Here is a 15,230-nt window from a genome sequence, read left to right on the forward strand (position 1 = left end):
ATGCATCAGTTCAATGCATCAGGTGAAAAATCTCAGAGGTGTTCCTCACTTCCAACAAATATGCATGTTTTTAATTGATTTGTAAGGAATCCAACATGACCTGATGCTTCACCACTCCTTGACAATCTGTGATCAGATATCATCAATTCATGGTGAAATTAAAGTAAGTAGCAAATTACTCCAACTGATTCTACCATCACCACACTTCATTTGTTCCTGAAATGCGGTTGATCTTCTCTTCATTCATCTGTTCATTTTCCTCCAGATACTGAGATATCTTGAGGATGATAGAGATGGCATCAGTGGAGACCGAATTAATTGTTCACTTAAATGTGGTGCAAAAAATGTTGACAGTGAGGTCAAAGGTCTCAAATGGTGAAGAACAGGGGGAAGAGTGCTGAGCCTTTAAAAACTCCACAAGTGAGCACAAACAGGATCCATGCAATAGGAATTAGTGTAGCTAGCACAATGCTATCCCATTTATTTGTGTCAGGTCATGTATCAGTACCACACTCACTGTTGATATATGCCATTAAGGCAGGGGTTTCCAAACTTTTTGACATGGGGACCAGTAAATCCATTCACTAACTTTTGGAGGACAGGTAATGTTTATTTGCATATTCATTAATCAAATCATGAATATTCAAATAAGTTCTTTCTGGTCCTTCCAAAACCCCTAGTGCCAGCTTTAGCAAAGCTTTTAATATGGTCACCCACAATATTCTTGCCAGCAAGTTAAGGAATATGGATTGGATAAGTGGACTGTAAGACAGACAGAAAGCTGGCTAGACCAGGGTTTTCCATACTTTTTACTTTAGTTGGAACCCTTTTTTTTCCCACTACTGTTTTTTGCAGCCCAAAAATATAAACACATAAAAAACAAATGTCTGTTTTTTTCTCATTAGGTAAGTATTATTATTACTAGATGTATCAGTTTGTAGTTTCGAACTGCCTGGCTGGTAAATGTGCTCAGGCTGCATGAGTGTGTCTACCAGCCAGACAGTTTGCAACTACTCGAGGGGATGTGTGTGTGGGGGAGGGGGAACAATAGAATCCCCGGGCTGGACTAACTTGTGCTTTGCGGAGGGAGGGAGGGAAGAAGGGCAGCACCCCAAGATCTGCATATGGCCGGGTCAGTCTCGCTCCCCACCGGCCGATTCACTCCCCACCCCAGCTGCGCCTCTCGACAGCCCCACTTCCCCCAACCTCCTCCCAGACAGCCAGTTCTCCCCGGCTTATCCTCCCAATCTCCCTTGGCCAGCCCCGCTGCCCGCGTCCAGCCCTGCTTCTGGCAGCCACTCTCCCCCCCCCCCCATCTTCCCCAGCCAACTCCCCACCCCTGACCTCATGTCCCTCGACAGCCCTGCTTCTACCGGCCCCCCAGTCTCCCCGGCCCGCCCCGCCCCGATTCCTCCATCCAGTGCTACTTCCAGTGGCCGGCTCTCCCCTTCTCCTCTCCCCACCACCCCAGCTAGGACTCTGCTGGGAACCAGAACATCCAGCTGCAGACTCCGCCCAGGCCGGCTGAGGGTTTGGGGGACCTGGTGCCACACAGGCACTCCGGGAACACAGAACACCCCGGTAACCACGCTGAGGCCTGGTAGTTTTCCGGTAGCGGGCCGCAGCCTATAGTTTGGGAAACACTGAATTAAGGGATCTAATAATATCTCCTTAAAAAAGGGGTCAAGGTACTAAATCAGAATGAATTATTGCAAAATCAAAGTCAAGATTTCATGTATAGTAAATAAGAAAATGCTTATTTAAGACTTCCAATCAAAAGGTGTTTGACATACGTTTCAAAATCTGTAGTCATCTTCAACCATTCTATGGACTCTAACTATATTTACAAAGTACCTACATGGGTTGCCCTGTTTACACAGAACATTTTAGTTTAGCACCTTTATTCATTTTTTTAAAAATTTAGGATCAAAAATAAATGTTTCAAAAGGCAAGCAAACTAGAAATAGCATTCTTTTTACATAATACGGAGATCAATAGTATTTAAAATAGTTGGAAAGTACACATACATGAGATATACTTTTACAGTGTCTTGTTTGAAAATACCTGGAGGCTTTTACATATCCCAAAGGCTTTCCTCATTTGCACAGCAAAGATAATTCTTGTTTGCATCTGAATATTAAATGGGGAATGTACTTACAATCACCAAATAAGAATTGCAAAGAATGCTGAAAAGTAAAATATCTTCTGTGTATTTCAGAAATTAACACTATAGCCATAGTGAGGTCCCAGTTAATTTTAAAATTTTTTAGGGCAGCATGAAAGCTTTTTGAAACTGTAAAGTTAGAAATAATGGAAATCCTAATGTTATTTTTAAAAAAATCTAACATGAAATGGAAACAAAGAATTGCACTTCTCTATGTAGAACTGGGAAGTTACTAGAATAATGTCGTCTAACACTACAAATACACAATTTTGATTGTAGAACTAATAATTCCTAAAGTATCTGTTCCTACCAATTTGTGCTTTTCATTTTCTCTTTTGCATTCCATCTTTTTGGTATTGTGTAAGAATGTAACTGAGTAGATTAGCACCTTTAAACTTACATGTTTTTATCCCTTACATTATCATTATCTACAGAAAATTTGCCTTTGCCAATCACTAATTCAAGGACTGCATCACACTATGTGATACTGCCAAAGTCACCGCATCTTGGGTATGAGAGACATTCTTTCCTGCTTGTTCTTATAATGTGCTCTAGGAAAGGACATAAGTAGCTGTCCTGTCATCTTAGCTAAACTGTGATGAAAATTAGTACCTTTAGTGAGCACTGAAAGTTAGCAGTTGGCATAAATATATAGGAAAATGATGGTATGTAAATACTTGTGCTACATGTTACATAGTCTCAAGAAGAAAGAACAAAAAAGCTGAACAGTTCTCAGCCCAGACTCAAGATTTGCTGATGAGGACAAGGCATACTCTAATTATACAGGGTTTTGGCAACTAGCAGTTTCTATTGTTGCTAAGGGAAATTTTTCTCCTTCAACTTTTCTTTCAGTTGACCTTTTATCAGATTATGAGAGAGAGAGAGAGTGAGTGTAAGTGTTCGGAATAAGTCTATTGTATAACACAGGTTAAGCCTCTCTTCTTGTGGGACTCTCTCCTGGTTCAGCTGGGAGACCTGAAGATGGATACTGGCCTGCAGCCAGGGGGCTGGGAGTAGAAGAACTAGTGGACTGAATGCCTAGCTGGGGGCCGGAAGTGAAGCTGGTCCCACAGCCAGGGAACCAGCAGCCAGGCCAGAGGGCCACAAGTGGAGGTGGTCCCACAGCCAGGGAACCATCAATGCGGCTGCCCTGACAGGGGGCCAGAAGTGGAGCTGGTTCAGTGACCTCAAGCAGATTGCCCATCCAGAGGGATAGGAGCAGTGCTGGTCCAGCAAATGGGGAACTCGCAGTCCGGCTGGGGGACTGGAAGTGGAGCCAGTCCTGCAGCTGCGGGCACTGAACCTTACCGGAGCAGCAACACAGTGGGTAGGTAGATGTGAGGGCAATGCAGCCAAGAGGATAGCAGTTTATAGGGAAACCCCAGAGGCCAGCAGCAGAGGGGCCGAAATGAGCATGCCTGATCTGGCAAACTCCCTTGTTTGGGACTGGTCAGGTCCTGAGGGTGCTGGACTAGAAAGGGCCAAGCTGTATATGCATTTGTTTATGGATGCCAGGCTTCATACTGTTCACTGGTTCATTTAGCATTTAAAACAAAACAGGACATGTTGATATAATTATTCTCATCTAGGATCTGTTGCCTTATACCCATTTTTCTGCAATATAAGTCTCAGCTGTTGCTGATTAATTAAGTGCTCCTATTGTCTGCTTGTTGGGCTTACTGAGTTGCCATGTTTAATTATTTCTTAAATTCATATTTCTTTGGTAGTTAATTTTTTTTATTTCAGAAGGTAGAGAAAGCTATTAGGAGAGAACTGTTGTAGATTTGATTTTAACAAATAAGGAGCAATTAGTTGAGAATTTGAAAGTGGAAGGTAGCTTGGGTGAAACTGACCATGAAAGGATAGAGTTTATGATTCTAAGGAATGGCAGAAGTGAGAATAACAAAATAAAGGCAATTAATTTTAAGAAGGCAGGATTTAGAAAACTCAGAGAGCTGGTATGTAAGGTTCCATAGAGTATGTCTACACTTGCACCCTAGTTCAAACTAGGGATGCAAATGCAGGCATTCAAAATAGTCAGTGAAGCCGGGATTTAAGTATCCCGCGCCTCATTAGTATAATCTCGGCCGCGCACTATTCCGAACGCCAGCTGATTCAAAAGTGAAAGCGTACTCTGGGCCGCGTTAGTTCGAATGAAACCCCTTGGTTCGAACTACGTTACTCATTTTTTGAATCCTTAGGGTAAAATCTACATTATTAAATAAGAAAAGTAAGCATTTTATACATTTTATTATTTTTTTAAGTGTAATCACTTTTACTTCCCCTTGTTAACCTAATTACTTCTTAAATCTTAAATTTGATAATAAACTTATGATTGTTTTCTCTATACTTCAGTCCTGCAATATTATATAGGAGTTGATTCTCAGGTGAATCAAACAAACATGCATATGCACTGTACCCTTGAGGATAGCAAGCCTGGTAATATCTGTGAGTGTCTAGATTATATGGGGGAATACTTCCAGGTGTGGCTCAGGAAGCACTTGTTATTAACCTGCAAGCCAAAGTAAAGGCCAGAAAATTAATTGGCAGGTGACATTAGAAAACTGGTACCCAGTTAAGCAAAAGCAAGTTTCTCTTGCATTGTGGGGGTAACAAGGTAACACATTCTCGGGTACCCCTTTGCGAATATCATAACCAGGAAGGGAGAGTGAGCTCTGTTATTTGCTCAGTAAAGGAAACTTGCTTCCAGACAAGACCCTATAGAAGCTTGCTACTTAAATGAGCCATGTGATGGTTGGGCAACTAAGCTCAGGAAGGCTATAAAAAAAAGAGGCTGGCCACATGGAGACAAGCCCAGCACAAACTCCCGCCAACGTATTCATGGGTGATCCTGATTTTGAAGTTCACTATTTTTCCTCAGCAGAACTCAAGTGGACTAAGCTATCACTACACCAGACCTGTGAGGTCAACACCCAACCATTACAGACCTCCACCAGAGAAAGTCAGAGCCTGACAGGCCACAAGAAGGTGCTGCCTAAACAACCCAGTCACAGAGACAAAAAGAAAAAGAGATGTATAGGTAAAGTTAGGGTTATAAATGATTGCTGGAGAGGGGACTGGCCCTTCAATCAAAAAAGATTTTAAAAATGTATTAAAACGTGAAAAGTCTCTGGTAGGGAGGTAAGCAAGTAGTCGAGATCTTGACTACTTGATAAGCCTAAACTTAAAAGCCAATTCCCTGTCTCCTGTGCTGCTGCCTTTGATGGATGGGTAGGGGTACTGCTCCAGCAGCAGCCCTTGTCCACAGCCAGCACTGGCTGTCACGAACAGGGGCTGCTGTACATGGCACTATCCAGGACTGAGCAGTTCTAGCTCACACTGGTCCGGAACTGCTATGCCTCTGCATTTTAAATATGGTAAGAGCCCGCCTGGCTCTTACTACATTTAAAATGCAGAGCCACAGTGGTCTAGGACCAACGTGAGCTGGGACTGTTCAGTCCCTGCTCACACGGGGTCCATGAGCTAGCCCCACTGTGGCTCTTACTACATCTAAAATGCAGAGCCACAGCAGTCCCAGCTCCGTCCAGACTTGCACTGGTCTAGGACCTAACTCTCCTGTGGCTCTGCAGTTTAAATGTAGTACGAACCAGGCTGCCTGCACACCCGGCTCCTTCTACATTTAAACTGCAGAACAGAAGGGAGGTGGCTCCTGCACCGGTGCAAGCTGGGACAGAGCCCTTCCCATATCAACTAATCATGTAGTTGATACAACTTAGTCCATTACCCGCCTCTTAACAGCCTTAGTCTCTGGGGGAGGGGTTGGGCTCAGATGGCAGAAGGGTCACAGGGTGGTCTGGGGAGGAAGGTCGGGTTCAGATGGTGTAGGGGCCTGGGATGGCCCAGGGGGGCGTTAGCCTTGGATGGCAGAGGGGACCCAGTGCAGCCCAGAAGGGTGGCAGAGGTGGGGGAAGTCGGACTTGGATGGCAGAGGGAAGCCAGGCCCTCCCCAGCGGCACAGCCACCTGGGGCGTGAAGCAGAAGCCGGAGCTGGAGCAGCCCATGTCCAGTGGGGTCAGCACCGAAGCCTGCCACAACAAGCCGCTGAGAATGGAAGTGGGTGGCAGCGGTGGCATGTGGAACCAGATGACGTGATGATGTCACTCTGTCATCCCACAGGATGGCCAAGGGCCACAACTTAAGTATGTTGCATATATATATATATATATGCAAATCACTTCTTTCACACTGACAGGCATAAATATAAAGCACTTCCCACAATGCCCCTGTGTTCCCAGCACCTCCTCCCTGTGGGCTAGAAAGACCAACACCCTGTAGCCGTCTGTTCCAGCCAGCCCATCCGCTTGCGTTTTTCAATGCTCGCCCTGCCTGGGAGATGCCTTGCTGTTGTGGAGCATGTTCTCAGTAGAGGCCACGTTCAAAGGATTCCATCCATGGGCCACGTTGAGCCCCGTGAAAACCCAAACTGCACCGTGGGCTGCAAACAAATGGTACCACGTGGCCCATGGGTCGTGTATTGAGTAGCCCTGATCTACATGATGTTAAACAATATAATGCAAAATTTTCAGAGCATTAGCTGTTTTCCTTATTTTCTGGGTGCCCAATTTGCGACCCATGGGGCAAAATGTTCATTAAGAGTTCTGAACACTTACACCTCTACTTGAAATGAATGGGAGCTTCAGGAGATTAGAACCTCTATAAAAGACAGGCCATAGGTATCTTAAGGTCAGCACCAACAATATATGGATGCTTTTTCTAATTTTGTCTTAATATCTGTTAAGGATGTTAAATTTCGATTAATTAACTAATCAAACAGACAATGGGATTTCCATCAACTATCTGATTAATCGATAAGGGCACCTCCGCTTATGAATTGTAGCAAGAGCCCTTCTGGCTCTTGTAGATTTCAAAAGCAGAAGACCCACAGGGAGCCCTTGCAGGACTCTTGTATATTTCTAAAGCTGAGGTGCCACAGAGAGCACAGGGCCAGTGGAGGAGTCCACACTGGCCCCGTGCCCCCTGCTGTGCTTACTTTTTAAATGTGCAAGAGTCCCACCAGGGCTCTTGTACATTAGAAAGGCTGAGGCACCATAGGGAGCATAGGGCCAGCGAGCAAGTACCCCCCTGGCCTCGCATTTCCTGCGGGGCTTCTGCTTTTGAAATGTACAAGAGTCCCACCAGGGGGACAGGGTTGGGAGGGATTGGGGGGTAGTAGAGATGTGAAGGGGATGGCAAGTCCGTCTCGTATGACCTGAAGCACCCATTTGTCCAATGTAGTGCATGCCCACTGTTGGAGAAAGGGGTGCAAACAATGGTGAAAAAGACAGGAGACCTGAGGAACTGCCTCTGTATTCAGGATTGGGTGCGTACTCTCAATCGAAGAGTCAAATTTGTTGTTTGTTAGTCGGTTGACTTGACGTATGGGGAGGCTGGGGACATCTACAATTTGACTGCTGTCTCATGTGGGATTGCTCCACTGGGCAGTGTTGCTGCTGTCTTTGGAAAGGATAATCATATCTCCTCTGGTATGGGAAATATTTCTTCCTCCTAAAGGCCAGCATGCACATTCCCAATGTCCAGAGTGTCACTCAAGAATCCTTGCCAGAGTGAAGGACCCCATCTGTTTGCTCTGCAAACAGCTTTTTTCTGTCAAATGGGAGGTCCTCCACCTTACTCTGAAGTTCTTTCGGAACTGCAGCTGAGGTAAGCCAGGAAGACCCCCTCATGGCTATTGCCGTTGCACGAGAAGCTGTGTCGGCGACATCAAGTGCCATCTGAAGGCTAGCCCTTCCTGTTGCAAAGCCCTCCTATACCTGCGCTTTAAGAAGAGGTCAGTTCGCTTCCGGAAGGTGTTGAAGAAGCTCTGCTACCTTGGCATAGTTGTCAAAGTTGTGGTTTGATAACAGAGCCGAATAATTAGCGATCTGCAGAAGGAGGGTTGCCGAGGAGTAAACCTTTCTTCCAAATATGTCCAATTTCCTCAAGTCCAGTGCCGAGTTCTTATATTGTGGCACTTTTGCATGTTGCTGAGCTGTGTCTACCACTAAAGAATTGGGCTGAGGATGATTAAACAAAAATTCCACACCTTTCGCCAGAACAAAATATTTCTTATCCACCTGTTTACAGGTGGATGGGATGGAAGTTGGAGTCTGCCAGATAATCTCCACGGCCTCCATGATGGCCTCGTTGATAGGGAGGGCGATTTTTGAGCTCTGTTGAGAGTGGAGATTCTTCAAGAGACGATATTGCTTGGCCTGTACTTCAGCTAATTGGACCTCTTAAGACTGAGCCACGCGCCGAAAGAGCTCTTGGAATTGCCTGTAATTGTCCGGCAGAGAAGCATTGGTTGGGAATACTGCCTCATCTGGAGAGGAGGAGGAACAATCTGTGGTTGGTGTTTCCAAAAGCTGTCCCTCCTCCCACTCCGACTGTTGGGTCACCGTTACGAGGCTGTGAGGTGGGGAGGTTAGCTGGCAGTCTTGGCTCCTTTGCGTTTCCAGAGGGGGAAAAGGGAATGGTAAAGAAAGATCTGATCCCGATGGGCAATGGTAAGTCTGGCACTGGTAATGGTAGGCCGAGGAATGCACTGACCCAGAACGACGATCATAGTGGCGATGCGAGTAGTATGGCAAGGAGTGTCTGGATGACCTGATATTGTTGTATTGTCTGCTGTAGGAAGGAGGCGGTGAACGTGTTGGGGAATAAGGATAAGAGGGGGAGCGGCTATAGGAGGAAGCTGGAGCGTAGGAGCGTAGTGTGTAATATTCTTCCTCGCAGGGGCGCGATAGACGTGAATGCCGTGAATAAGAACTGCGCCTGTAGTAATGGTGGTTTCTGGGACTGCGATATCTGTAAATCCGCTGCACAGGTGAACGATGTTGAGGAGGTGACGGAGAGGGTCCAGGAGAGAAGATTGGGAATGGGGATATGCTGCTCCTGTGACCCCTAGTCTCATCTTGTGCTTTTCTTGGTGCTGGTACTGGCGCCAGCTCTGTCAGTACTGCTGTCACATCTCTTGGTATGTCTGGCTGGAGCCCCTTATCAAAGAGTATCATTTTAAGCTGCATTTCGTGGTCTCGGCGTGCCCTGGCTGTAAATTTAGCACAAGGGCACTTTTGTAGTATGTGCTCGTTCCCCAGTCACCTTATGCACGCGGCATGGTGATCTGAGGCTGGCATTGTCTCGTGGAAGTGGGAACACTTCTTGAATCCTGGCGAGCCAGGCATAGCGGATTCATTTTCCTTCTCTTTCCTCTCTTTGATAGTTCTCAGTTTTTAGTTTGTTGGATTTTTTTGCTTTGGCAATCAGCCAGTAACAGTCTAGTGGGGCTGCAAAGCCGCGACCTGCTGATGGTGTAGATTGTATCCATACACTCATCACTTTTCCTTTTCTTCTTTTTTTTTAACAACGAATTTGAACAAATAACTTAAGAGGTTTTGAACTATTTACAGTGAACGAAAGGAGATCGTCGTCTGTGAGGAGAGGAGAAGGGAAGAGCTCCGTTCACGGCCAAGGATGGTCGAGAGGAACTAGTGGGAGCCGGGCCGCGCGCAGTGGACCAACCGCGCAAACGGTGCGAGACGCTGTCCGTACATGCGCAGCCCAACTGACAATGGCTCTTGAAAGGCTCCAAGCTGCAGCACCAAGACAAGCCCAACCCCTTCCATGGAGCACCCACGGGGACTACTTGAAGAAAAATTTTTCTCCTTGGCCTCCAAGGATAGGACAAGAAGCAATAAGCTTAAATTGCTGCAAAGGAGATTTAGGTTGTATATTAGGAAAAACTTCCTAACTGTCAGGGGGTTAAACACTGGAATAAATTGCCTAGGGAGGTTGTGGAATCTCCATCACTGGAGATATTTAAGAGCAGTTTGGATAGACATCTATCAGTGATGATCTATACTGTGCCTGGTCCTGCCATGAGGGCAGGGGACTGGATTTGATGACCTCTCGAGGCCCCTTCCAGTTCTAGTATTCTATGATTCTATGTATGTACAGGCAGTCCCCGGGTTACAGGGATCCGACTTACATCGGATCCCTACTTACAAATGGGGTGAGGCAACCCCGCACTAGCTGCTTCCCCCCAGCAGACCAGGGAGACATGAAGCTAGCCCCCCCACCCAGCAGACCAGGGAGCAGCTTTTCTCAGCAGACACCTCAGCTTGAGAATAAAGGACTGAGGGAAGTGAGGTGTGGGAGAATAAAACTGAGCTCTGGAGAAATGTTTGACTAGAGTTTCCCCTACAATATGTACCAGTTCCGACTTACATACAAATTCAACTTGAGAACAAACCTACAGTCCCTATCTTGTACGTAACCCGGGGACTGCCTGTACATTTCATATAAAGACTGTCACTGACTACCATTCAATCTAGAAACAATTAGCAGGACTTTAAAAAAAAAAAAAAAAAACACCAGCACTACCAAATGAATCTAAAGGATGTGAGGATAAAATCCTAATAGATAAAATTAGAAACATTATTGAATGCATGAAGAGCAATCTGGATGAAACACAGAGTTTTAGAGTTTATTTAGATTTGTTAAAAAAGAAGCCTCTCTCAGGCTATAGGTAGTCTTGACAAAATTTAAATATACGATTTTTACAAATTCAAGAACCTAAATAATTTCATAAGTGTAAAAGCAATTGTAAAAAAATCTTAAACACTAAACCATGTGACAACAAACAAAAGAGACATTTAGCATATTTAATTTTAAGAAGTCATACAGAAAGTCTTCAAGCTCACCTTTCCACTATCATGCTCACTGCTTGTGTAAGATTTGGATTTGCCACCTGGAGGCGTTTCCACAAAGACCACACAAATTCTTTATCAGCCTTAAAAACACAAATAAAGAAAAAAATACAAAATAAGTAAGTTCATCATGCAATTTTTACAGAACAAGAAACAACTAGTATTGATATTCAAAAGTTAAATTGTTAGGAATTATATGAAGAATCAAGTGACTTCATTGCTCAGGATAACCTATTTACTTGCTTGTTTCAACAAAGATGTCCAGTTTAGCCGAAATAAACTAATTTAAAAGTATCAGCACAGAAATGGTAAATATCTTTCTAAAATGCTAATCTTTAAGTCTTCAGTGATAGCTTTCATTCTTCCTTCAGGTCTAGATATAAAAAAATTGCAATTCGTTCCTTTAACAGAAGGGCAAGTGTCAACTTCCAAATTTGGTTCCCTTCAGCCTGAAGGTAAGTGTGGCACATCTGGTCATAGATATCCCCTTGAGACTGTCACTTGTGCTATGTCTAGACTACACAGAAGATTCAAAAGAGGATATGCAAATTCTGTGGGAATTTGCATATCTTCTTCCGATCTCACTGATCTCACCAAAAGTAGTCGGGCTACAGCTTTTTCAAAAAGCTGCATAAAGCTCATTTTTTGAGGAAGACTGGCTTTTTGAAAAAGGGGGGGTGCCGAAAAAGCCGCGTTCTGACTACTTTCACTTTGGAAAGCTCTGCTTTCAAAAGTGTGATCAGATTCTGCTTTCAAAAGTGAGATCCTCTTTCAAATCTTTTGCGTAGTCTAGATGAGCTGAAAATGTGTTGAAATACCACCGACTCTGCCTACCTGCCCTCTGCGGTTCCCCACCACCCTGTCCTGCTAAGCAAGATTTTCTGGTCTCCTTCAGCACTGGCATAGAGTTGGGGTCATAGCCAAAACAGAGTAATACAGACACTGAGATCAGATCAGCCCTGGAAAGGTTCAGTTAAAGGGAATTGACACAGCACCCAGGTGCACAGCCCCAGTGGGACAGGAACTCCATATAAATCCATCTTACCCTGTGTAAAGTTTAATGCAGAACAAGCTCATAAAACATTCACCCCCTTTATCAATGGGAGAGAGCTGATCTCCTGCCCCCAAAACAATAATTTATAGTGGGTTTCATAGTGATTTTATTAAATATAAATAGTTACAAATAATTACACAGCTCTTTCCCAGTTTATGTTAAAAAGAAAACCATTATGCTGAAAACACAAAAGCAACACAAGTTCCTACATGCTTAGTAAAAAGACAAGAAATTAACCATCCATCCACATGAGGACTCTGGTAATCCAACATCCATTCCAACTTTTCAGCAAGAATAGAAGTCCCTTTATGACCAAGGGCTCTATCCATTTCCTGAAACAAAAGGAAGACCATGAGTGTGCATAAACTCTGTCTTTACACATCCAAAGGCCTTTCTTTATCTCTTGGTCTGTGGAAAATACAGTATAAACCATTATCTGCAAACTGTCCAAAGAGTGGTACCCTTTCAGGAGTTGTTTATGGTCTTAGCAACCCACTTTCACCATTCCCCATTATTTTTAGTTCCTGGAGGAGCTGTGGACACCCTCCTTGAGAAGAGATTCATACATAAACCATTCATAAATGTAATACAACTGTCCCCAAAGATACTGAATGGAGTTGCAATATCCATCACCGTGATTAACTACAGCAGTGGCAGAAATGGTCACCACAATGGTAAGATATTTTCCAACAGATTACAGGATATGCAATGTTGGTCTTTTAGCCCAGTAATTTTTTATTCCCTCCCACTGCAGTTTTCTTTTTTGAGTGCATCTACACAGCACAGTTATTTCTAAATAACAGACTTATTCCAAAATAACAATGCGAACATCTACACATCAATCCCGTTATTTCAAAATAATTTTAAAAAACTGACAGTTGAAAATTACTTGTTCAAGATTATATAAGGTGCTAATGGCTTGAGGTAAAATCAGAAGACATGAGCATTCTGGGTTCCAGGCCTTTTTCTTAACGACTATTAAAACATGCCTACTTCCTCTTTCAAATCCCTTGGTCTTCCGCAAAAATCAAAAAGGGAGGGAAAAATCAACTATCAAAATATTACAGTTGCTGTAAAATGAATTGTATCATTGCCCTAATGCACGAACGCATTTAAGTCATGTAATAGAAACTAGTGACCCAATATTATATCATACTATGATACTAACATTTGCAATTATTAGCTATTTCAAAATATAACAAAAGACATAACCATTTGGCAGTTTCAATCACAAGTTTTTCAAATTCAAGAAAAAAATCTAATCTAACAGATAAAAGCTCAAATCAAAATTTTGGCTGACAAGTAATATACCATATTTCAGCCCATTACAACTGGAAATATTTAGGAAAAATTATAAATTTAGGTTTATAATCCTAGACTATATGTATATAGTAAGCAATGTTCCCTCTAATCTTTTCCATCCACGGGCAAATTTTTTCCATGCGAGTACAGAATAAATTTTGTTATGTGCACTGAGATGTGTGAATGTGCACCAGCAGTAGAAACAAAACCTAGCTCTGGGCTCTCTGCTAATCAGCTGGGCACAATGTGAACCTCTCCTGAGCAGCTGCACTAGTGCACAGCTTATAGGGAACGCTGATGTTAAGCCTACAATTTTGGCATAGATATTTTTATTAGAAGTCATGGGTAGGACACGTGCAATAAACAGTACATCACTGAAATGTACACAGAGCAATACACAGTCCATTGCCTAGTGCCCCATACCAAGGAGGACCCCAAACTTAAGATACAGGACACAAGCCTCATCCCAACTCAAATCCCACTGACCACCACCTAGGGCCGAAGTCTGAGCCTGTAACTTAGCTGCACAGGGTCCCTTGTAGTGTGGGGGCCACTGGTAACTGCCCTGCTTGCCACTAAGGCTTTGTCTACACTGAGAAATATGGTTGAATTTATTAAGGTTGATTTTCTAGCACTCAATTTTGTAAAATCGAAGATGCATGTGCTCACTATGCACGAGAATTCAATGTAGTTCGAAGTGCATCCCCAGTAGTATGGCTACCATAGACTTTGAGAGTGATGCACTGTGAGCAGCTATATCACAGTTCCTGCCACACCTCTGCATTCTGGGTTATGCTCCCAGTGCGTACTAAAACCAAACTGTGCAACAGAGTAGTTCTGGGTACGTGTCATCAGCATCCCAAGATGTACTCATCTCCTTCCTCCCGCCCTTCTTGAGAGCAACAGCAAACAGTCTTTTCACACCCTTTTTTACCCCTGTGCAGATATCATAGCAATGTAAGCATGGATCCCATCATGGATCCCCTTGAGCATCACAGCATTATGACATTAATATTAACCATGGTGAACCTCATGCTACAGTATGTCAACAGTGTATCCAGGGTCTGCCAGAACAAGGACAAATCTCGGGAGGCCATGAACATAGTCTTTGGTGAAACACTTGAGTTGAGCAACTGGCAAATGCCACCGGCATTCGGTCCTCTTGACACAGTGGAATGTTGATTCTGGTGTCGTGAGGGAAATACAGACTGGTGGGACCACATAGTTATGCAGCAGTGGCTACAAAACTTTCACATGTATAAGACCACTTTTATGGAAGTTTGCAAATTGCTTTCCCCTACCCTAAAGTGCAGAAATACCAGAATGAGACCTGCTCTGACAGTTTAGAAGTAAGTGGCAGTAGCCCAGTGAAACCTTGCAATGCCAGACAGCTACCGATCAACAGGGAATCACTTAGGAGCAGGGAAACCTACAGTGAGGGCTGCTGTTATCCAAATAGTCAAGGTAATCAATACCATTCTGCTATAGATGGCAGTGACTCTGGGAAACGTGCAAGATATAGTGGAGGACTTTGCCACAATGGGGTTCCTTAACTGTGGTGGGGCAAGAGATGGAATATATATTCCTATCTTGGCACTTTCCCAAAGAGTACATAAACCGCAAGAGGTACTTCTCAATGATTCTGCAGGCACTAGAGGATCACAAGGGACATTTCAACATCAACATGGGATCTTCAGGAAAGATTCATGAGATCCACATATTTAGGAACTCCCGTCTTCTTTAGCTGTAAGCTGGAACTTTCTTTCCAGCCCAGAAAATTACCATTGAAGGCATTATAATGCCAATAGTGATCATTGGAGACCCAGCCTACCCTTTGCTCCTGTGGATCATGAAGCAGCACACGGGCAGGCTGGACTGCAGTAAGGAGCAGTACAACTATAAGCTAAGCAGGTGCAGAATGGTGCTAAAATATGCTTTTAGGTGTTCAAAGGGAAAGTTTTGCAGTCTACTGACTAGGTTA

General features: G+C 43.9%; 1 protein-coding gene across 2 annotated transcripts in view; it reads right to left on the bottom strand.

The window, feature by feature from the left end:
- CNTLN (centlein) overlaps positions 1-15,230 on the bottom strand; it is a 327,186-nt gene that overhangs the window by 270,015 nt on the left and 41,941 nt on the right. For both annotated transcript variants that reach the window (XM_075931523.2, XM_075931522.2), the window contains exon 2: positions 10,888-10,976. In XM_075931523.2, coding sequence (XP_075787638.2) covers positions 10,888-10,976 — 89 coding nt within the window. The remainder of the gene's footprint in view (positions 1-10,887; positions 10,977-15,230) is intronic.

Source organism: Pelodiscus sinensis, chromosome 6 (genome assembly GCF_052426305.1).
Source record: "Pelodiscus sinensis isolate ZL-2025 chromosome 6, ASM5242630v1, whole genome shotgun sequence".
Taxonomy (NCBI): Eukaryota; Metazoa; Chordata; order Testudines; family Trionychidae; genus Pelodiscus; species Pelodiscus sinensis.